Here is a 22203-nt window from a genome sequence, read left to right on the forward strand (position 1 = left end):
CAGTGTCCTTTGAGGAGGTGGCTGTGTCTTTCTCCAAGGAGGAGTGGACTCTGCTGGAGCCCAACCAGAAGGCCCTGTATGCCGAAGTGATGCTGGAGAATCTGGAGAACGTGGCTTTTCTGGGTAAGTCAGGACCCCTTTGCTTAATCTCCCTAGATCAGGGGTCTCCAAACTATGGCCTGGGGGCACATCTGGCCCCCCACAAGATTTTGTCCAGCCTGCAAGAACTTAAAATAGCTTTATTGCTGATATTTTTGCGCATTATATATCATTCTCAGCTTCAGTACAACTTTGTTTCTTAGTAATGGTCACCTTTCTCTTTGTTCACAATTGTATCGTGCTGATTACAAAAAAGGTGCAAGTAAAACTTATTGATTCATTTAAATTTCATTCATTCATTGATAAAACTGATTTTTGTGTGTGTAAAGTATACAGTGTAGTTCCCTCTAACGGAAAAGTTTGGAGACCCCTGCCCTAGATGCTAAAAGATGGATAGTTTTATCACCAACATGGAGTGTTTATCACCAATGATTCCGCAGAGCACTGGGGAGCAAGTGCCAGGATGGGAAATTTCCAGAGTGACAAAGGTCTTTCAGGGAGGGGGTTTGACTCCCTGGCAGAGAAGCTGCTTGGCATGCAGAAGATTCTGAGTTCAGTCCTTGCTGCATTTCCAGGTGGGGATCTAAAAACTCCCCCAAACCCTGGAGAGCCAATCTGGGCTGCTAGATTCCTAGGTGAATTCCTAGGCGAATGCCTGGGATAGCTCCGAAGGGGAGGGGCTGCTTGAAGAGCAGGGTGACGCGCCTGCAAAATGTAGTGCTTTGCACCTCTTCTAGCTATGCTACTCTCTGCATATTTTATAGATTGTGAGCCCTTTTGGGACAGGGATCCATTTAGTAAATTTATTTTGTCTTTAAACCGCTTGTGATAACTCTTTTTTTGAAAAGAGGAACATTAATATTCTTAATGATAATCAGATATAATACTGGAACTCTTATTCAGTTGTGTGAGTGTCATCAAGTTGGCCACTGGCTTTTTGTTGGTTACAACAAGAAATTCATTTCTTGTGGCTTTGTGCTGTGCAGCCATGATCTCAATGATCTCTCCCCCTCCCCATTTTGCCTGTTGGTTGGTGACAAGGCTCTACTGCCACAAGGGCAATACAATCAGATATTAAGCAGGATGGGAGATGAAATGGATCCACTCCTGATCTCTCCAGCTGAGCTCAGTGCCTTCTCCCTGCCATTTAAAAAAGAACGAAACCGTTTAGGGAAAAGCCCCACTGTACAAAGCAGCTGATCCAGCATTTCTCAGACACTACTACAGCACTGAAGTTGCTGACAGAATCTAAAGGGATACCCCTATCCTGTGTCCCTCTAAAGCAGGCGTCTCCAACCTTTTCGGTAGGAGGGCCACATTGTATATTTTACATAATTTCCCAAGCTGAAAAATCAGCTATTTTGGGAGTCACTTTCTCTGAATCCATTGGGTTTATTTCTGAGTATGTATGCCAACTAATGTGCATTAGATCTTCCATCTCTCTGTTGCTAATCAAGATTCTGTCTCTGTTCCAGGAAGGAGCGGGCAAGACCATGAGGATCAGAGGGAGCACCGTGGGGTGTCACTGGAAACGGCCTTGCGTGATGTAAAGGAAGTTACTTTTGGAGAACAGGATGGATCAAGGAGGCTGGAGGGAAGACCAGCACATGTCAGGAGGACTGAAGCACTCATTCTTCAGGTTTCTGATTTGCATGAATTCCCAAGACCACAAGAACATCCAAAGGGGAAGAGAAGGGAAAAGGGGGAAACAATCAGTTCTGAATCCTACATTAATGAACACAGTGAAATCTGCACAGGGAAGAAATGGTTGAAGTGCTCTGAGTGGAGAAAGAGCTTCAGGTCAAGCATACTTCTTGCTTCCCATGAAAAGTTCCAGACAATTGAGAAAGCTGCGCATCAAGACATGTCAATGAAGCAGGAGGGAATCCAGACAGAGACATGGAGAAATAACTGTGATGCTCATCAGGCTGGGGATTTGAGTGTCTTTCCAGATAATCCAGAACAAGAACGTAGACAGAGGAAGGAAAAATCCCCTCAAAGTGCAAAAACCTACAATAGTAGATCAAAACCTGGAAAACAAACAGGAGAGAAATCTCATAAATGCTTGGAGTGTGGAAAGAGCTTCAGTAAGAGAGCAAACCTCACTGCACATCAAAGAATCCACACTGGGGAGAAACCTTATAAATGCTTGGAGTGTGGAAAGAGCTTCAGTAGGAGAGGAAACCTTACGGTGCATCAAAGAATCCACACTGGGGAGAAACCATATAAATGTTTGGAGTGTGGCAACGGCTTCCTTCGCAGAGCAAGCCTGACTTTGCATCAAAGAACCCACACTGGGGAGAAACCATATAAATGTTTGGAGTGCGGAAAAAGCTTCAGGCAGAGTTCAGGCCTGACTGTTCATCAAAGAACCCACACTGGGGAGAAACCATATAAATGCTGGACATGTGCAAAGAGTTTCGGTAAGAGGACAAGCCTGACTTTCCATCTAAGAACCCACACTGGGGAGACACCATATAAATGCTTGGAGTGTGGAAAGAGCTTCTGTAAGAGTTCAAACCTGACTTTCTATCAAAGAACCCATATTGGGGAGACACCATATAAATGTTTGGAGTGTGGAAAGAACTTCAGTAGCAGGTCAAACCTCACAGTGCATCAAAAAATCCACACTGGGGAGAAACCATATAAATGCTTTGAGTGTGGAAAGAGCTTTAGTGAGAGGACAAAACTCACTGTGCATCAAAGAACCCATACTGGGGAGAAACCATATAAATGCTTGCAGTGTGGAAAGACCTTCTGTAAGAGTTCAAACCTGACTGTCCATCAAATCGTCCACACTGGGGAGAAACCATATAAATGCTTAGAGTGTGGAAAGAGCTTCAGGCAGAGCTCAAACCTGACTGTACATAAAAGAATCCATACTGTGGAGAAACCATATAAATGCTTGGAGTGTGGAACGAGCTTTGGACAGAGACCAGACCTGACTGCATCAGAGAATCCACAGTGGGGAGAAATCATTTAAATGCTTGGCATACGGAAAGAGCTTCGTTCAGCGTGCAAGCCTGACTGCATGAAATTATATAAATGCTTTGTGTGTGGAAGAGGCTCATTCAGAGGATAGAGTAGGTGCAGATATGCTCTTTTTCCTCTCACACAACACTAGAACCAGGGGACATCAACTAAAATTGTGTGTTGGGAGAGTCAGTACAGGCAAAATAAAATATTTCTTTACCCAGCATGTAGTTAGTCTGTGGAACCTCTTGCCACAGGATGTGGTGATGGCATCGGGCCTAGATGGGTGGGCCTAGATGTGGTGATGCCATCGGGCCTAGGGGTGGGCGCGCGAGGAGCTGGGTGCGGGGCCAGGGCCCGGCAGTTATGCCGGATCCCAACCCCTGTCCCCGGGGCAAGCAGAGCAGCTTCAAGCTGCTCCACTCTCCTCGGACTTGCGCCACCTCCGGAGGTTGCGCGGGTCTGAGGAGACACATAGGGGCGCGCAACCCTTACCCACGAGTAAGGGGAAGAACTTCCCCTTGCCCGTGGCTGAGCCGCTGCCCGCTGCAATCCCATGTTGGATGCAGCGCAAGCCTCTTGGCTTGCCTGCTCCAGCGCGAGTTAGGATTGCGCCCTTGGTTGTGTTACTGTTGTCTGGCCCAGGCTGTGCCTGGCTGAGCTGACTCTGAGGTGGGCTGTGATGATCCACTTGCCTTTGATTCGCAGGGAGAGAGTCTTGCTGGCCTGGCATCAAGCCAGCCAGTCTGGCAGAAACGGAGGTGGGGGGGAACATCAATGGTGGGAGGGACGGAAGGGCAAAGGGGCATGAGTGGATATCTGAAGCGGAGGACCGGAGCTCAGGATGGGGCAGCAAGTGTGGGGCTGCTGGCAAGCTCTTAAGGTCCCTGTGCCAGGGTGAGAGAGGCCAGCTGCCATCTGCAGTCCTGTCACAACAGACAGGTAGCCCCTTGTCAGCTGCAAGACCTGCCTGAGGTGGAGTTGGACAGGTGGGTGCTGTTGACCCCCTTTCCAGCTTGCGCTCTGAGGCTTCTTTCGGGCATGACGGAGCTGCCCAGCAGAGCACAGTGGAAGTGGTGGGTGCCATGGCCTTTCAGCAGCGGAGCTTCCCTCCACAGGCAGCAGTTGATGGGTCCCAGAGAAGGAGCAGCATCAGAACTATAGCACCATCCATGAGGTCCTCCCCGCTACTCTTGTTTTGCCTCTGTTAGACATGGGCAGGATGACCCCTGCGTTGAAGAGCACTCCCCTCCCAGATTCCGAGCATGACCCACACAAGTCTTTCAGGAGAGGAAGAAGAGGATACAAGAGGGTTGGACGTGTCCATAGAGGACACATCTAGTCCCGATATCTCTGCAGAGCTCTGGCAGTGGGCCTCCAAAATCCCGATGGATGGTAGCAGGGCCGAGACAGGCACATCGCCTCATCTCCTGGTGAGTTTCGGCTGCTTGGACCAAAAGCTGGACAATATAAGGGCAGCTATGAATGTCGGGAACTGAGGCCAGCAGGCGTGTTCATCATTTTTATTCATTTACACTACATTATCTCAGTGCATGACATGCATTCGCTCCCCACCCTGCTTTGATCAAAACAACCCAGTAAGGTAGCAAAAGAGAAGAAGAGCCCTGCTGGATCAGGCCAGAGGTCCATCTAGTCCAGTTTCCTGTATCTCACACTGGCCCACCAGATGTCTCAGAACATTAAAGACAACAAGACACGCATATGCTGTGGCCACTCCCTTGCGCCTGGCATTCAGAGATAGGCTACCTCTAAAACCAGGAGGATGCACATACCCATCATGACTTGTAACTTCTGATGCACCCTCCCTGTTCAATCCCCTGAAGGCATCTCGGCCTTCAGGTGCCATCACCACATCCTGTGGCAAGAAGTTACCCAGATTAATTACAGCAGGGTCAAGAGAAGCTGTATTTGCTTTTGCCTGTTCTGACCCTCCCACCTTTCAGTTGTAGTGACTGTCTCCTGGTTCTGACATTGTGCAAGAGACAAGAGAACTTCCCTCTCTCCATCAGCTGCTTAATTTTTCATGTCTCAATCATGTCCCCCCTCAGGCTCCTCTTTTCTAGACTGAAGAGGCCCAAACACTGTAGCCTTTCCTCATAAGGAAGGTGCCCCAGCCCTAATCATTTTGGTCGCTCTCTTTGGCACCTTTTCCATCTCTGCTATATCCTTTTTCAGAAGTGGCGACCGGAATTGGACACAGTACTCCTGGTGTGGCCTTACCATTCATTTGTACAACGGCATTACAATAGGTCCAGTGGGGAGGAATGATGAGATGGAGGCCTCTCTGGATAAGGACACTCCTTCTCTCTGGTGGGCAAGAAGCAAAGGCTTGAATGAGATTTATTTAGAAATGTGGGGCTGGAACATGTGCTGTATCCCAGAGGGGAGTTTTGGCTGCTAGGGGTCTCCTTCTCTGGGGTAAACCCCAGGAGACGCTATGGGTCAAATGGCACAAGTCCATGTTGATCCATGAAGCTGAATCAGGCCTAGGACTCCGTGGGTACTGCTGTTGCAGAACCTGCCCCCACCCATGCTGATCTGCCTTCTCCCCAGACCCCTTCTCCTCCCTGTTCCACCCACCTCCTATCCTGTTTCCACCCCCTGTGTGGGCTACCTGTTCTTGAGGGTCCTCAGGTTCGCTGACACGAGTGGGAAGTATTTCACTTAGTTCTCCCAGGCTCACTGGTGTCCCCCTCCCCCTGACCAGTGTATGCTCTTAGCCTCTGGCTGTGCAGCTGCATCACATAGGGTGGTGGGGGAGAGGATGGGGCCTGAGCCTGACTTCTCCAGAGCATTCTGGGTTCTTCCATCCTTCCTAGAGCCACTTCCGGGCAGCCGTTGTCCATTGGAAAGGGGGCTTTTTGAACACAGAACTCCGTATTCCTCCAGTCATGTTGCAAGGCACCTGCATTTATCTGCTGAATTGTCACCTCCTGCTTTGGCTGTGATGCAGCCCTGGTCCCATTCACCCTGTGGCATCTGGGCATTCGCACTTTGCTCTTCCCGGATCCAGCCATGGGCAACCTGCCCTCTCCTTCCACAGTCCAATTTCCCTTGATCCTGGGCCAGAATAGGCACCTGAGCCCTCATCTCAACCCCTTCCAGTCAACAACAACAGCCCCAAAGCAGAAGGGTGCAGGGAGCAGGCTACAAGAGGGAAACGGATCTGGCATTCACCATTGCCGCCGGATTCACCCCTTCTACAGCCTCCTGGTTCCTCCCCCTTCCCCATATAGTTGTGCCCCTCTCTGCCTGAATTCCACCCTTTCCTGCAGCCTTGCCTTCCTTGGCAGGCAGTTACTGCTCCATTGAAGCACATCAGTCGAGCTGAAATTCACCAATTCCACTGTAACCCCCTCACCCATCAGAGGACCTGCCCTCTTCTCCCCTGACTGGGCAGTTTTCCCAGCAGTCCAGGCACAACTTTTGCAGGTGATTCTCCCTGTGACAACTTGCTGATGCTTCACAGGATTTGAACAAGGGAGCAAAAATTTGGCACACTTTAACCATTTAAAGTATCAATTTTCAACCACCATACTGGGGCACAGTGGTGTGCCATGAAAGGTCTGCAGGTGTGCCACAGGAGTTTGGAACACAACAGCTGAAAATAGCTGAAAAACTGTTCAGGGATCTGTGGCTCTGTCTCTGGGGCAAGTGTCTGTCCTCACAAATTGTCTGCTTCTCTTTCTCTGCTGGCTCTAGCAGGAACTGTCATTTTGTGACTACAGACAGTCACCCCTAGAAATAGAGCTACAGAACCTGAAAGTGTCTCCTGGAAACTGGAAGTGACCTCACAAGAGACAAAGCCCATAGAGAAGACCAAGGAGGTCAGTTTGCTGTGCAAAGAAAAACATTGACAATCACTGGGGTGGAAGGTTTTATTTAAGGTTGTTGCAAGGTCCAAAAAAGCAAGACTCAGTAGTCAAGGGTGATCATTTGCAAGCTTTTATTTCGTTGCTAGCAAGGGGCATCTCATGGAACTCCTGTCCAAAGGATTGAGAGCCAGTATCAATGTTAACTGGACTCTTTATAACATTCTGGGTTCTTTGTTTGAAGATTTGAACTTCCCATTGGCTGAAGTTTGACATCATAGATGGGGCTAACTCTTCATAGGCTGTAGGTAGCCTTAGAGACACTTGATAGGTGAGCTTCAAGTTATTTTATCCAGGACTGTCCCTCTTGGCAGAACTTCAAACCCATTTCTTGGCATACATTCCCTTCAGACTCTTGGGATGGCCTTGCTTGAGTCTTATCTCTCCTGCATTCCTTCTCCTGTTTTAGCAAAACACTGTGGGGCCCTCTGCCAACCTCTGTGAGGCAAAGTCCTTAAACTTCCTTTAACAGTTGCACTCTATGTCTTAATTCTATTTGTGACCAGTTACTTTGAGTACATTTAAGGGTATAGTGGTGTCTATCCTTGCTAAGAAGTGACCTCTTCCCTCTTCTGCCTAGCTGCTAAAGTGTCATCTCTTTGAACTAAGGCTTCAGCCAGCTTCTTGTGGTTCTCTTAAACTTTTCAAGTAACATTTGGTCCCCTATGGTTTGCCTCTAATTCTATCGCAATTCAAACAAAAACTGAAAGCAGAAGTTTTCTAATTCTCAAGAAGGCTCTTGTTTATTCTAAATTTGTCTCTTGCAGGTGTCAGTGGTTAGCTAGCTAGATGCTACATTAGTTTGCCAAGAAGCATTGCCAACTGATAAGCCAGCAGCTAAAACTTACTTCTAATGACTACAATTGTGACCTATATGTGTTTTCCCAGCATTGTGATGTCCTTGGTGAGTTGTGTACTTCTGCCAATGATGAAGCCTGTCTATCTTTGCCTCAGCTACGACTCCCTTTTCCAAATTCCAAGACTTTGAGGCCCCAAGGTCTCAGCTTCTGTGAAACTAGCAAAACAGCTTTCTAAAATGAGTTTTTCAGGCAGCTTTTCTGTGAGACTAACTATGATTTTTCTAAATAAAAACAGCCTTTCTATTCTGTGTGGCTTTATGCTTTAGCAGTGTGGCTTTTAAGCATTTGCCCCAATGGCATCGTACCCTGGTTATTCTGTCACCTTCCATCAAGGTGAGTGAGTGCAAAGGGGTTTCCAGGAATCTCCCCCCCCCCTTTTCTTGAGCAGCAGCAGCAGATGCCAGAGCAAAAATGGGGGGAAGAGGAAAAATAGGCTGGCTGACCCTCATTCTCCTCTAAATTGTCAGCCTCATGGGCAAGCAATAGCTGAACAGCCCCAGTTGACAGAACTCAGCCAGCTATTCCACAAGTAGCCTGCAGAACTTCAGGAAGAATCTAACATGGACCCAGTTCCCTCTCCAGTTCTCACAACAAACAAGCAGAAGAGCTTAATTGGTTTTATTGAAACACAAACTAGTTACATCCCTTTTAGGGAGAGGAGGAATTAAGATAAAGACCCCCCACCAGACAGCACAATTAACACAGAAAACCTAAAACTCCTAGACTATACTGAACCTGTCACTTAGAGGTCACAAGCCCTGGAAACAGAAGGGGAGGGGGTTTTTCACCTGTCCTCCAAAGTTGGGTGACTCTCCACATCCAGGGTGGTCCAGACAAAGTAACAGGCTGACTTCCAACACACTAACCTGATGCAAAAAAAAAGACTTCCCAGGTGTGTCCTTCATACTCCTTAGATCAAGGACTACCAATCAAGAGACCTGGGGATGCAATGCTGGGGTCACTACAAGTCAACTCTCTTAATTGGTACCTTGACAGCTGCAGTGAATTTCTGCCAATTGGGAGGTCCCTGATCCTTAACATAAAACACCTAAAACTCTTTGGCTGTGCTGATGCTGTTACTTACAAGCAGCCCCACTGCTACTCCCCCAGCTTTCTTAGCCAGAAGAAGTCCTGGTGACAGCAAAGGCCTTCTACCAACTCCTACTCAGCACTGCTCTTCTCTCTGAGAGGGAGGCAGCCTGAGAAACAGAGTCAGGCCTGGGTTGGGTTTGGCTTCCTCTTTCCAGGAAGGCAGGACTTCTTAGTGGGCCAGGAAAGGCTGGGTAGACTCACTTATTGTGGGACATTTTGTGGAGAAGTGACTGGATGGGGGGAAGAGGAGAAGAAAGGCAGGGGAGAGGAAAGTGAATCCAGCCATGTGGGGCTCCACTCAGTGGGTCATTTGGGGTCAGAGAGGAAGAGGCTTTGGAAGTGTTCAAGGAAGGGACATTCAAGAGGGTTAAAGTCTTCCCATTTCACCTGTCTTCCCCACAGGTGCTGGAATGGCTTCGGGGTTGGCTTCCAGATGGTCTCCTCTGTGGTGTGGAGCGGAAACAGACTCTGTGCAGCCTGCTCAGGTAAGGGACAGATCACCAGCACACAGTGGCATCACCAGGGTTTGTGTCAACTGATGTGGGAGGCCAGTGTGGCACCTCCATGATGGACCTCCTCCCATGCAGTGTGCGGGGCAAAACTCTTGCTGTTGGATGTGGTGATGTGCCATCAACCACCCCTCTGGTTTTTTGGCCATACCTTTTGAAAGAATAGAGATAGTTTAAAAGCAGTTAGAGATAGAGATAGCAGAAAGAGATAGAGATAGTGTAAAGGCAGTTAGTTTCACTCAATTCTGCTGTAAATTCCACATGAAATGGCATATAACATGATGGGATTATTCCTACAAACCACAATTTTAGCAGTTTTCATCACTAGTGGTATCAACCCCCTCCCCAGGGGGTCACCTCACTAACACCTTCTTGGTTCCAAGCTGTGTCATAAAAACATCTCATTGGCTTTCCAACTTTCCAGCACTGACACAGCTGTGCCAATGGAGCTGGTGCTGCATCCTGCAGGTGAGGGGCAGTCATGGAGGCCTCTTTAAGGGAAGGGAAAGTTTGTTCCCTGACATGTGTCGCCCTTACTTTGGTGCTGGAAAGTGGTTGAGGGTTGTGCCGTCAGTCTCATTGTTCTGTCTTGGATTAAGGAAAAGTACTTTTTATTTACATAGGACAGTTGCCTTTTTGTTACGTTTTTGGCCATAAGTTTGGATAGAAGGAAGATATTTCTTTCACTGCTTTCTTCTGTAACTTCCACATTGAATAGTATATAATAGTTTTATTTCTATAAATGACAATTTTAGCATGTGACCCCCCCATGCGTTTCACCCTCCCTGTGTGAGTCATCCAGTGTGGGTCACCCCCCCCCCAGCAATGCCACTGCCAGGGCAGTCTTGAAGAAGCAGCTCTGGAAGTGTTCTGGGCCTGTCTCTTTCCTGTGGTTTCTGGTGCTGCAAGGTCTGGAAGGAGCCTGAGCAGAAGCGGGTGGACTTCAGGGTGCAAGAGTCAGGATACCCATCGGGGACCTGCAGAGTATTGCAAATGGCTCCTGATTGCATGTCTGTCATCGCATGTCGTTGCTGGGGAAAGCACTTTTCAATTGATAGGCCAGTCGTCCTGACTCCCACCTTTGGCCCCTGATATTGTGGCTCTGAGCACTGCATGAGGCCTGCGGCATTCAGGCGCCCAAGCTTTGTTGTCACTGAACACTAAATGCCCAGGTGGAAGCTGTGGAGAAATGATTGATGAGGAGTGGACAATTTCTCCTTCCAGGGTCTGGTGTCCTTTGAGGAGGTGACTGTGCGCTTCACGGCACAGGAGTGGGTTCTTCTGGACACCAGCCAAAAGGCTCTGTACCGGGAGGTCATGCTGGAGAACTATGAGCTGGCAGCCTCTCTGGGTAAGGACACCTATTCTCTCTTATAGGCAAGAAACAAAGGCTTGAATTGTCCTCATCTCTCAGTGTTTGGATTTCCCAGAGAAAGTGGGGCAGGAACTTGTGCTGTAATCCCACAAGGATGCTTTGCCTACTAGAAGTCTCCTTGGAATAAGGAAACTTGTTCCCTTGTCTTGGGGGAAGCCCTAGCGCCTGCAGGCAGCTGGTGCAAGTCCACGTTTATCAGTGAAGGTAGTTCAGGCACAGGAAGGGGGTTGGGATTTGGTGGGTGCCCCTGCTGCAGAACCTGCCTGCCTTAGGATTCAGTCTCTTCCCAGACCATCTCCTTCCTGTTCCGCCCACGCTCCCCATTCAACCCAATGTGCAGGCTTACTGGTTCTGGTGGTCCTTGCAGATTTGCTGATGTGTGGGAAGACTCTGAGGGAGTGAGCTTTGTGACTGCTTTGCAGCAACCAGCACAGGTGGACAGCACAGGGCAGTCAGTAGGATGGGCCTCTAAGCCACATGCTGAAGAAGCCAACTTAACTCATCCTTGTCTGATGAAAAACTGCTTTGTTCTATAGACTCACCTCCCTGCATTACAATCTCTGAGCATGAACTGGAGGTTGTCCATGACTTTGTGTACCTTGGCTCAACGATCTCCGACACTCATTCTCTCGATACCGAGCTAAACAAGCGCATCGGTAAAGCAGCTACTACGTTTTCCAGACTCACAAAGAGAGTCTGGTCCAACAAGAAGCTGACGGAACATACCAAGATCCAGGTCTACAGAGCTTGCGTCCTGAGTACACTTCTGTACTGCAGCGAGTCATGGACTCTTCGCTCACAACAGGAGAGGAAACTGAGCGCTTTCCACATGCGCTGCCTCCGACGCATCCTCGGCATCACCTGGCAGGACAAAGTTCCAAACAACACAGTCCTGGAACGTGCTGGAATCCCTAGCATGTATTCACTGCTGAAACAGAGACGTCTGCGTTGGCTTGGTCATGTCGTGAGAATGGATGATGGCCGGATCCCAAAGGATCTCCTCTATGGAGAACTCGTGCAAGGAAAGCGCCCTACAGGTAGACCACAGCTGCGATACAAGGACATCTGCAAGAGGGATCTGAAGGCCTTAGGGATGGACCTCAACAAGTGGGAAACCCTGGCCTCTGAGCGGCCCGCTTGGAGGCAGGCTGTGCAGCATGGCCTTTCCCAGTTTGAAGAGACACTTTGCCAACAGTCTGAGGCTAAGAGGCAAAGAAGGAAGGCCCATAGCCAGGGAGACAGACCAGGGACAGACTGCACTTGCTCCCGGTGTGGAAGGGATTGTCACTCCCGGATTGGCCTTTTCAGCCACACTAGACGCTGTGCCAGAACCACCTTTCAGAGCGCGATACCATAGTCTTTCGAGACTGAAGGTTGCCAATACATATAAGCTCTTTTACACCCAGGTCAGGCAAGGGGTGTCTTAGCCAATAAAGGATTCCTTCCTCCCAGCCTGAGCTTGTCTAAGAGCTCAAGGTGTCTGGGGACGGAGGGAAGCTGCTTTCTCCTGAGTCAGACCCTTGACCCATCCAGCCCAGTCCTGTCTACAATGACTGACAGAAGCTGTCTGGGGATTCAGGCAGGGACACCTTCCATCCCAACTTGGGGTTTCTTGAATGCAAAGCAGCTTCTCTACCACAGCCACTCCATATTGGCCTGAGGGTCCAGTGAGAGACCTGCTCTGGGGATGGAAAGGCAGCAGAAGGGTGGGTGACTTGCTAAGGACCAGAAAGGTGCTGGTTCAGTGGAAGCTTCAGTGAGAGCCTTGCTGAGGGGATGAAAAGGCAGAAGGCATCCTTTCTCTGCTTGCCTTTGCAGAGGGGGAATTGCCTGGGAAGGAGAAAGTGGAGGGGGACAGTTGTGCTTCTGCTTGTGGCTTCCATCCCACATGCTGACAGGTGGGTTCACCTCCACGGCTGGATTTACTAGTGACTCATTCCAGGTTTCATGAGCAGTTGAGGCTGGACTCCCATGAGCCAGACAGACAGTTTGGTATCCAGGCAGCCACTTCTGATCACATTCACCTGTGAGAGTTCAAAGATGGTCCCTGTTCTCTTAGCTCACTCCAGGCTCTTTTGAGGTGGGGGAGCAGCTACAGTCAGCTTGCTTCAGAGAGCCTGGATCTTTTGTCAGTGGATGTGTCTCCTCTCCTTCTTTGCTTCCCAGAGAAATTTCCCAAACCTGCCATCATTTCCCAGATGGAAAAAGGGGAGTCTGCATTTTTCCCGGATCTCCAGGAAGAAGAGAAGCCTGCAGGTAACCTGCTAATGCTCAGGACTGCTGAACACAGCAGGAGCTTCAGACCAGTGGGTGCTGGTGAATGGGACCAGAAGGGGGCTGGGCAAATGGGGGACCCTTCACCGCAACAGAAACTCCCTTTCTAGCGTAGCTTGGCTTTGGGTTGGGGGGGATGAGCAAAGTACCCCATTCTGATCCCCTGCAAGCCAGGACAGCAGCTTGGCTGAGCGGTGGACTGAAAGTGCTGCTGTGATCTGAGTGAGGGATGCTCTGGCCCACCCCTTTCCTCCCAATCTCCTTTCCCAAGTCCTTCAGGTTTTTCCCTGGCAGGAGTGGGGGGTTGGAGGTGGCCACCCCTTGCCAGTCTCACATCCAACTCTTGATAAGATTTGGTCAGAGTGTTTGCTCTAATGAGCCAAGCAGCCACCGAAAGGGTGTGTGTAGCAGCGCAGACCCCTTTGAGAGAATGCAGGTTCCAGAGAGCTCGGTCACCACCAAGCTCAAGGTTGCCATGGTGGAAGCTGTGCAGGGCTCTTGGGAGTTCCACAAAGAAACAGTTGCCAACAGAGCAAAGAAACCTGGCATCCCTCCCAATGATGTGGTCAGATTGTATCAGGTCAGGCAGCCACCATTGCGCTGCTTCTCCAGAACAGCCAATTCAGACTCGGCCACTAAGTAGGGTCCCAATCCTTGGCATCCTTTCCTGGGTGTTGGTGCTACTCATCCATGGGATTTCCTTCTGAGCATACATGTCTAGGGCCCAGATCCTAACCAACTTCCCAGCACTGGCATAGCTGGGCCAATTTGGTGGGTGCTGCATCCTGCAATTGGGTGGCAGTCACAGAGGCCTCCTCAAGGTCAGGGAATGTTTGTTCCCTGACCTCAGAGCTGCATTGCCCTGATCTTGGTGCTGGAAAGGTGGTTAGGATTGTGCCCTCAGTATCCCCTTCAGCAGTTTCATCTCGCGATTGCTACCCTAATCAAGGGTCTCTCTTTGTTCCAGGAAGCAACACAGAAGACACTCAGGACCAATGGGAGATCCATGGGGAGCCACTTGCAGCCAATGTCCCTGATGTACAGGAAGTTCCTTTAGGAGAGCAAGATGGGTCAGGGAGGCAGGAGGGAAGCCCAGCACCTGTCTGGAGGAACAAATCCATGGTTGGGCTGGAATGTGACCTCCATGAAGTCCCAATTGAACTGGAACATCTGAAAGGGAAGGGAAAAAGTCAGTGTTCTTTCCATTGGAAAAAGAGTAGGCCTTGCAAGGGGAGAAAGAACTTCAGTACTAGCAGGCACCCTCCTTCCGTTAAAAGGACCCACAAAAGAGAGTCTGTTGTGCATCAGGACAGACCAAAGAAGCAGGAGGGAAACCAGGCCAGGAAATGGAGAAATGAACCTGGTGCTGAGGATGGGGATTTCAGTGTCATCCCAGGTGAGTCAGAGAAAGAAACTGGAAAGAGGAGGGGAAAATACCTGGAAAGTTCAAAGACCGTCAGGAGTAAGTCAAGCATTGCAACACATCATACAAGCCACACAGGGGAGAAGCCAAATGAATGCCTGGAATGTGGAAAGAGCTTCAGTCAGAGCTTGGATCTGACTAGGCATAAAAGATCCCACATCAGGGAAAAGCCTTATAAATGCCTGGCTTGTGCGAAGTGCTTCAGTTGGAGGTTACAGCTGACTATGCATGAAAGAACCCACATAGGAGAGAAGCCATATAAATGCTTGCAGTGTAGAAAGAGCTTCAGTCAGAGCTCAAACCTGACTGTACATCAAAGATCCCACACAGGGGAGAAGCTATATAAATGCTTGGAGTGTGGAAAGAGCTTCAGTCAGAGTTCGGATCTGACTAAGCATCAAAGATCCCACACAGGGGAGAAGCCATATAAATGCATGGAGTGTGGAAAGAGCTTCAGTCAGAGCTCGGATCTGACTAAGCATCAAAGATCCCACACAGGGGAAAAGCCATATAAATGCATGGAGTGTGGAAAGAGCTTCAGTCAGAGCTCACACCTTGCTGTGCAGGAAAGATCCCACACATGGGAGAAGCCATATAAATGCTTGGATTGTGGAAAGAGCTTCAGTCAGGGAATACACCTGACTGTACATCAAAGAACCCACTCAGGGGAGAAACCATACGAATGCTTGGAGTGTGGAAAGAGCTTCATTCAGAGCTCAGTCCTGACTAAGCATCAAAGATCCCACACGGGAGAAGCCATATAAATGCATGGAGTGTGGAAAGAGCTTTGGTCAGAGCTCAGTCCTGACTATGCATCAAAGATACCACACAAGGGAGAAGCCATATAAATGCCAAGACTGTGGAAAGAGCTTCAGGCAGAGCTCGGATCTGACTAGGCATAAAAGATGCCTTTTATGCCACACAGGGGAGAAGCCATATAAATGCTTGGAGTGTGGAAAGAGCTTCAGTCAGGGAATACACCTGACTGTGCATCAGAGAACCCACACTGGGGAGAAGCCACATAAGTGCTTTGAGTGAATTTACTTCTGAGTAAAGCATGCAGAGGCTTGGGCTATAAGCTTTTGAATATAGAGATATTTGGATGATTAAATCAAAGTTTCTTGTAGGTTTAATTTAAAAAAATAGAAGCCGATACAATGGATGGCTTTTGCAAATGTTTCTTTACTGTGTTCATTGCCAGGAATTATATCTGGTTGCAGTTGAGGAGGAGGAGGAGGATATTGAGAAATCAATCTGTTCTGGACCTTTCCAAGTTTGGCAGTGACATAGCTGGAGGGGGTGCATAGCACTAAAGTTTTGCAGGGAGCCTCACCACAGCTTGCAAGGGGTCCCTTCCCCTCCCCTTTGGAGCCATTCCAGGTAAACTGAGTATGCCTCCAGTTTGCTCCCCCCCCCCCCCCGGACTGGCTCCGAAGGGGATGGGGAGGAATCCCTTGCATGCTGCGGTGAGGCTCCCTGCAAAACTTTCTGCTTTGCACCTGTCTGGTTACTCCATTGCCAAGCTTGTCTTGGTAGATGGTGACACTTCACTGATTAAGGATGGAAATAGGGCATCATTGGGCCATTTTTAAAGGCACTTGGTTTTCTTGAAGATTCACTGGTGAGCCTCATATGTGGACATCCGGTGGCCTTCCGCAAAGCTCAGTAGTCTTTTCCTGAGGGCGTTTGGTGAGTTTGAAGGTTTCCTGGGAACTGCTGGATGTTCTTGTCTTTGATGTGTATTTTGGACACAACAGTGACAGACACCAAGGAGTTATTTGGTCTTTAACCAAAGTCACCTGCTGGTCTGGAGAGCTAATTGGGAGAATTTTCTCAGATTGTCATAACTTTGGTCTCTTGTCAACTGAAACAAGCTACAAAACATCCACCTTGGTCCAGTTTCTGACTTTGTCTCACATTCTCTGTGTTTATTGCCTTGTTTTAGACATTGTTAGTCTCGTTATCCATCCTTGGTTGATGTTTTTGCTAATTATATTTAGTTGAAACCTTTTTCTCCCTTTCGCTTCATCATAATGTCCTTTGCATCGTTTAAGATGCTTGTTGATGCTCTTGTTATACTGGAATAATCTGGAGTTCTTTACAGGGCCATTTATTGCAAGTGAAAGGAACAAGATGTTGGGGAAAGAGAACTCTTAATGTCTCGGGTGGCCTAGAAGAGATCTTCACCAGGAGGACTCCTTCTGAAAAGCTGCAACACTTCAAGAGCAACTGGATGTGTGAATGTAAAGGCCTTTGGACTGTGGCTTTGTCAGTAAGGTGTGAAGCTCCATTAAGGTGAGAGATCTTGGACAGTCATCTCTTTTGCCCATTCATCCTCTCAGATCAGTGGAGACTGTCTCCTGATTAAGCCCTTATTGTCCTGTTTTTGCCATGTTGTAGGAAACTCTGCATGTTTGTGTTCTGGTTTTTTAAAAGTTGGCTGTTAGAGGGAACTGCCTCTATTAAGCATGGTTGCTTTAAGAGGATTGTTCTGTATATGTATTTTAGTGTGTGGGCAAAATGCTTTGCAACTAAACACGAATGAATGAATAGTGACTTTATTTTTCTTTGCCAACAAGATACAATGAGGATATTCTGTACTGGCTCCTTCAAAGTTGTCATCATTTCAGTCCAAAACCGGCCTTGGACTTGGAATTCCCCTGAATCAAATAGCAGGGAGTGTTACCAAAAGGGCTGTTTAGTTTAGGGGACTTAGTACCCTGCCCTTATTGGAACATTAGGATCGTAGGCTGGATAACAAGCGTAATGCAGAGAAATTCCCTTTTGCTTAAAGATGGGATAGAAGGGGAGAAAAGGGGGGAAGGGAAAGAGTTCCAGGCGCAAGATAGTTACCCCTCCCCTTGCCGGATACAGTCAATGGCGTAGCTAGAGGGGGTGCACAGCGCTAAATCTTGAAGGGAGTCTCACTGCAGCTGGTGGGCAGCCCCTCATAAGAACAGCCCCACTGGATCAGGCCACAGGCCCATCTAGTCCAGCTTCCTGTATCTTGCTGTGCTCCCTCTCAGCCTTTCCCTGCTTCTCCAGTTCACCTCCCAGGGCTTGGAGGGAGCACACCCCTTCCGTGGCAGCCCAAAGCTCTTCGCACTGAGCCTGCATCACACTGATACCCACAATGCATGCAGTCATTCCTGTGACACTGCAACACACTGGATAACCCCCACCCACCTGCTGGCTTTCTGCCTGCACAGCTTGTGTGCTTGTTGTGAGTTTCTCAAGAAGCCTGAAGGTCACTGGAGTGTTCTGCAAGGAAGGGGGGAGTTGGGGGCTGGCCTCCTTGCTGCTGAACCAGCACAGATGCTTCACTAGCTGTGTCTTCTCTTGCTGGGCACTGGGTCTCAATGAGGCAAGAAGCAAAAGGGGGGAAATGAAGAACTTGGAAGGGCCCAGCTGGACCAGGCCAAAGGGGGCCCACTGAGTCCAGCAGCCTGTTTACCAGGGTGTCCATCAGCTGCCTCTGGGAAGCCCACAAGCCCCAGGGAAAGGCATTCCCCACTCCCATCACTCCTCCCCACCACTGGATTTTAAGCTGCTTCTGAGCTCACCAGGTGCTTTTTCCTCCCCACTTCCCCTTTGATAGGAGCACAAGCGTCTGGATGGAGGCGAGTGCTCCTCAGAGGGATGGGGGGGGCCTGTTGCCTTTAGCCCCAGCAGGGACTGCCAGCCCCAGAGATGAATGGCTCCCTGTATCCCAGGGGTCTCCAAAACCTGGCCCAGGGTGCCAGATGCAGCCCGTGGCCAGCCTCTTGTCCCCTCAGTCTCTGGCCCGCTTGACCAAACATGATTGGAGCTGTGCTCTGGTTGCATCTGGAGGGTGTGCTAAGGGCCAAAGAGATGGAATGAATGAGCCCGTTCATTCATTGATTCACTCGTCTAAGTTCCATCTCTAATTTATTGATCTAAATTTTCTATTTAAATTTTTTTCTGGCCCTCTACACTGCGCCAGATATTTGATGCGGCCCTCTGGCCAAAAAGTTTGGGGACCCCTGCAGTATCCAGTTGGGCAAGTGGAGCCAACAGGGCCTGGCCAGAGGGAGGAGGAAGATGTGTCCCTTTGCCTCTTCCATCCTCCCTGGCCCAGGACCTCCAGGTGCCTGAGGGAGTGTGCCAGACCAGACCCTAAGAAGAGCCCTGCTGGATCAGGCCATCAAGCCTCTCCTCCTAGATTACAAGATCCCCGTATCCTGTTCCCATCCCCTGGCATCTGGCACTCAGAGAGGCTACCTCTAAAACTCAAAGGCTGCAGGGAGTCATCATGGGCTGATTTCTGTCCAAACCCTTTGCAAGATGCTGCCACCTCCTGCAGGATATGTGGCAGCCTCCACTCATCCCATGCCCTTAAAGGAGGAAGTGGTTAGGTGGGTGCAGACATGTGAAAAATAAATCAGTCCTGGACTCCATCTCTGGACTCTCCTCCCCACTTCCTCTTCAGCTCCCTGCTCCTCAAGGCTGGGCTGGCCCTGCTCTCACCCCAGTCCTCTTCTCCTTCCTGCAGGGACCTGGCTAGGGACAGGGAAGCAGGTGACTTCAGAAGGATCTTCAATGTGAAGACTAAAGATAGTTCCTCCAGCAGGTGAGCTAGCTTTGTTACACATTCTTGTAACATTGTAATGCCGTTGTACAAATCGATGGTAAAGCCACACCTGGAGTACTGTGTCCAGTTCACTATTCATTCATTCGTGTTTATTTGCAAAGCATTTTGCCCACACACTAAAATACATATACAGAACAATCCTCTTAAAGCAACCATGCTTAATAGAGGCAGTTTCCTCTAACAGCCAACTATTAAAAAACCAGAACTCAAACATGCAGAGTTTCCTACAATATGGCAAAAACAGGACAATAAGGGCTTAATTAGGAGACAGTCTCCATTGATCTGAGATGATGAATGGGCAAAAGAGATGACTGTCCAAGATCTCTCACCTTAATGGAGCTTCACACCTTACTGACAAAGCCACAGTCCAAAGGCCTTTACATTCACACATCCAGTTGCTCTTGAAGTGTTGCAGCTTTTCAGAAGGAGTCCTCCTGGTGAAGATCTCTTCTAGGCCACCCGAGACATCAAGAGTTCTCTTTCCCCAACATCTTGTTCCTTTCGCTTGTATATTAACATTGCAATAAATGGCCCTGTAAAGAACTCCAGATTATTCCAGTATAACAAGAGCATCAACAAACATCTTAAACGATGCAAAGGACATTATGATGTAAGGCCACACCTGGAGTATTGTGTCCAGTTCTGGTCGCCGCATCTCAAAAAAGACATAGTGGAAATGGAAAAGGTGCAAAAGAGAGCGACTAAGATGATTACTGGGCTGGGGCACCTTCCTTATGAGGAAAGGCTACGGCGTTTGGGCCTCTTCAGCCTAGAAAAGAGACGCCTGAGGGGGGACATGATTGAGACATACAAAATTATGCGGGGGATGGACCGAGTGGATAGGGAGATGCTCTTTACACTCTCATATAACACCAGAACCAGGGGACATCCACTAAAATTGAGTGTGGGGAGAGTTAGAACAGGCAAGAGAAAATATTTCTTTACGCATCGTGTGGTTGGTCTGTGGAACTCCTTGCCACAGGAAGTGGTGATGGCATCTGACCTAGATGTCTTTAAGACAGGATGGGAAAAATTTCTGGAGAAAAAGTCCATCACAGGTTACAAGTCATGGTAGGTATGTGAAAGCTTCAGGTTTTAGAGGCAGGCTGCCTCTGAGTGCCAGATGCAAGGGAGGGCACCAGGATGCAGGTTGTGTCTTGCTGCCTTGTGTGCTCCCTGGGGCATTTTGTGGGGCACTTGTTGAGATACAGATAGCTGGACCAGATGGGCCTTGGGCCTGATCCAGCGGAGCTCTTCTTACATTCTTAGAGAGGAGATATTTCACTCCACTTTGTTTCATTGCGCTCTGCGGTAAATTAGCACATCAAATGGTATTAACTTGATGGTATTATTATTCGTGAGAACTGTAATTTTTGTAACTGCGATGACACACACCCCTGAAGGTGTCACCTGGGGCAGCCCGCCCCCCACTAGCAATGTCAATGTTACTTCCCACGAAGGTGCATGTATTCCAATTTCTCAGGGATCCCAGGCTATGCAGCTCATTCTGGCTGTGCTGAAGGACCTTCTGCCCAGTGTCCTTGGAAGGCTTTGTGCTGCTAAGCAGACCTTTTCCAACACTGTGCAGCATCAGGATGGCTGTGTGGAGCTTGGTTTTGAGCTGCGCATCACGTGGTCACACGGGTGGAGGGAGCCACGTAATTGCACCCAATCCACCCTGCAGACTGAGGATCGATCATTTCCCTTCTCCTCTTCTCAGTCCAGCTGGCAACCTGACTCCCTCCCTTTCTCTCTTCACTGCTTTCGCTTTACCCCCTGCCTCTCCAAGTGGAGCTGTTGACAAGTATCTGTCCCCCCACAACCACCTCATCCTCCACACAGGGGTATCAAGCTGGCTGGCCGGCCGGCCAGATATATCTTACTGAAGATATATCCAGGCCGCTGATAATCAGCAGCACCGCTTGTGGCAAGGAGTCACTTTGCAGAGCCCCTGAGCTGCAGTCCGACGCCTTGGGAGAAACAGTGGCTGAAAGGGCAGTGCACGTGATAATTGGGCTCTCCCACTCCTGAAAATATGATCAGGATTTGCATGTTTTCTCTTCTGACATTTGACATGTTTTCTCTTCTGACAAGCGAGTTCCTATGTGAGAACCAAGTGCATATTTCTGACCAGCATCTTCTTCCTGACGTCACGTCCTGCTTTATGACGTCACTTCGGGCCCTCAGCTATGCCATGAGTGCTGTCCGTTCTGGCGCATGAAAAGAGTCTGACACCCCTGCTGGTCTTCCTTGCAGCCAGTGCCTTTGTCTGGTGTTTTGTGTCTCATAATAAATCCTAAGCGTACATTCTTCTGGAAGACTCTTCCTCGTGGTTACTGTTAGCCAAACTAGAGGCACTCTGAAGTTGTTTGCGCTGCAGTCCGGTTGATGGCCCCACAATGGTCATTCTGGCCTCTTGTTCTGAATTCCCCAGGTGAGTTGACCTCTGGGTGTTGAAACAAAACACTTCGCTGCACACTTTTGGCAGACTGATGTTCAGAGGCTGGCCTTTGTCCAGCAACATTGCAAAAGAGAAGTCACAAGAAAGGCCAAGAAGGTCCTGGTCAGTGAGTTCGGCCTTTTCTCAGCCCTGCTTCCTTCTTAGACTCTGATCAGCTGCTGTGAGGCAGCCATTGCTCAGGTGTCCTTTGAGGGCTTTTTGCCACTCCTCCTTGGCGGGGGCCACAGCCACTTTGTTTATTGTTCACGTTTCTATCCCACCCTTCCTCCAAGGAGCTCTGGGTGGTGCCCATGGTTCCTTTCTTCCTTTTGTCCTCACAACAATCCTGTGAGGTAGGTGGGCTGAGAGAGCGAGAGAGAGTGGCCCAGGTCAGCCAACTGTGGCTGAGCAGGGATTTGAACCTGGATCCTCAGCTGCCAGAGTTTCCTGGCAACCTGGATTCCCACCCCCAGCGGTTTCCCTCTTGCTGGCTTACAAGGAAGGATCCCTTGTGAAAAACATTCACGTTTAGCAACTCCATGCTGGGGCCAAGTGACTCCTTAGCATGAAATGGTGGTTCTGCTTCCACTGGGACTGGGGAAACTGAGCCGAAATTTGCATGTGTTGGTGAGCCCCTGATTTCGTGTGTGTGT

General features: G+C 49.2%; 2 protein-coding genes across 2 annotated transcripts in view; both read left to right on the forward strand.

Moving 5' to 3' along the window:
- The window catches only part of LOC136640365 (zinc finger protein ZFP2-like), a 246632-nt gene that overhangs the window by 20899 nt on the left and 203530 nt on the right, over positions 1–22203 (forward strand). The gene's annotated exons all lie outside the window — the stretch shown is intronic.
- Positions 1584–15340, forward strand: LOC136640428 (zinc finger protein 665-like). Its single transcript, XM_066615562.1, has 3 exons — positions 1584–2983; positions 3393–3394; positions 14662–15340. Exons 1-3 carry the CDS (start codon positions 1964–1966, stop codon positions 15260–15262), a joined length of 1623 nt encoding a protein of 540 aa, XP_066471659.1. The 5' UTR covers positions 1584–1963; the 3' UTR covers positions 15263–15340.

This window comes from Tiliqua scincoides, chromosome 2 (assembly GCF_035046505.1).
Source record: "Tiliqua scincoides isolate rTilSci1 chromosome 2, rTilSci1.hap2, whole genome shotgun sequence".
Taxonomy (NCBI): Eukaryota; Metazoa; Chordata; class Lepidosauria; order Squamata; family Scincidae; genus Tiliqua; species Tiliqua scincoides.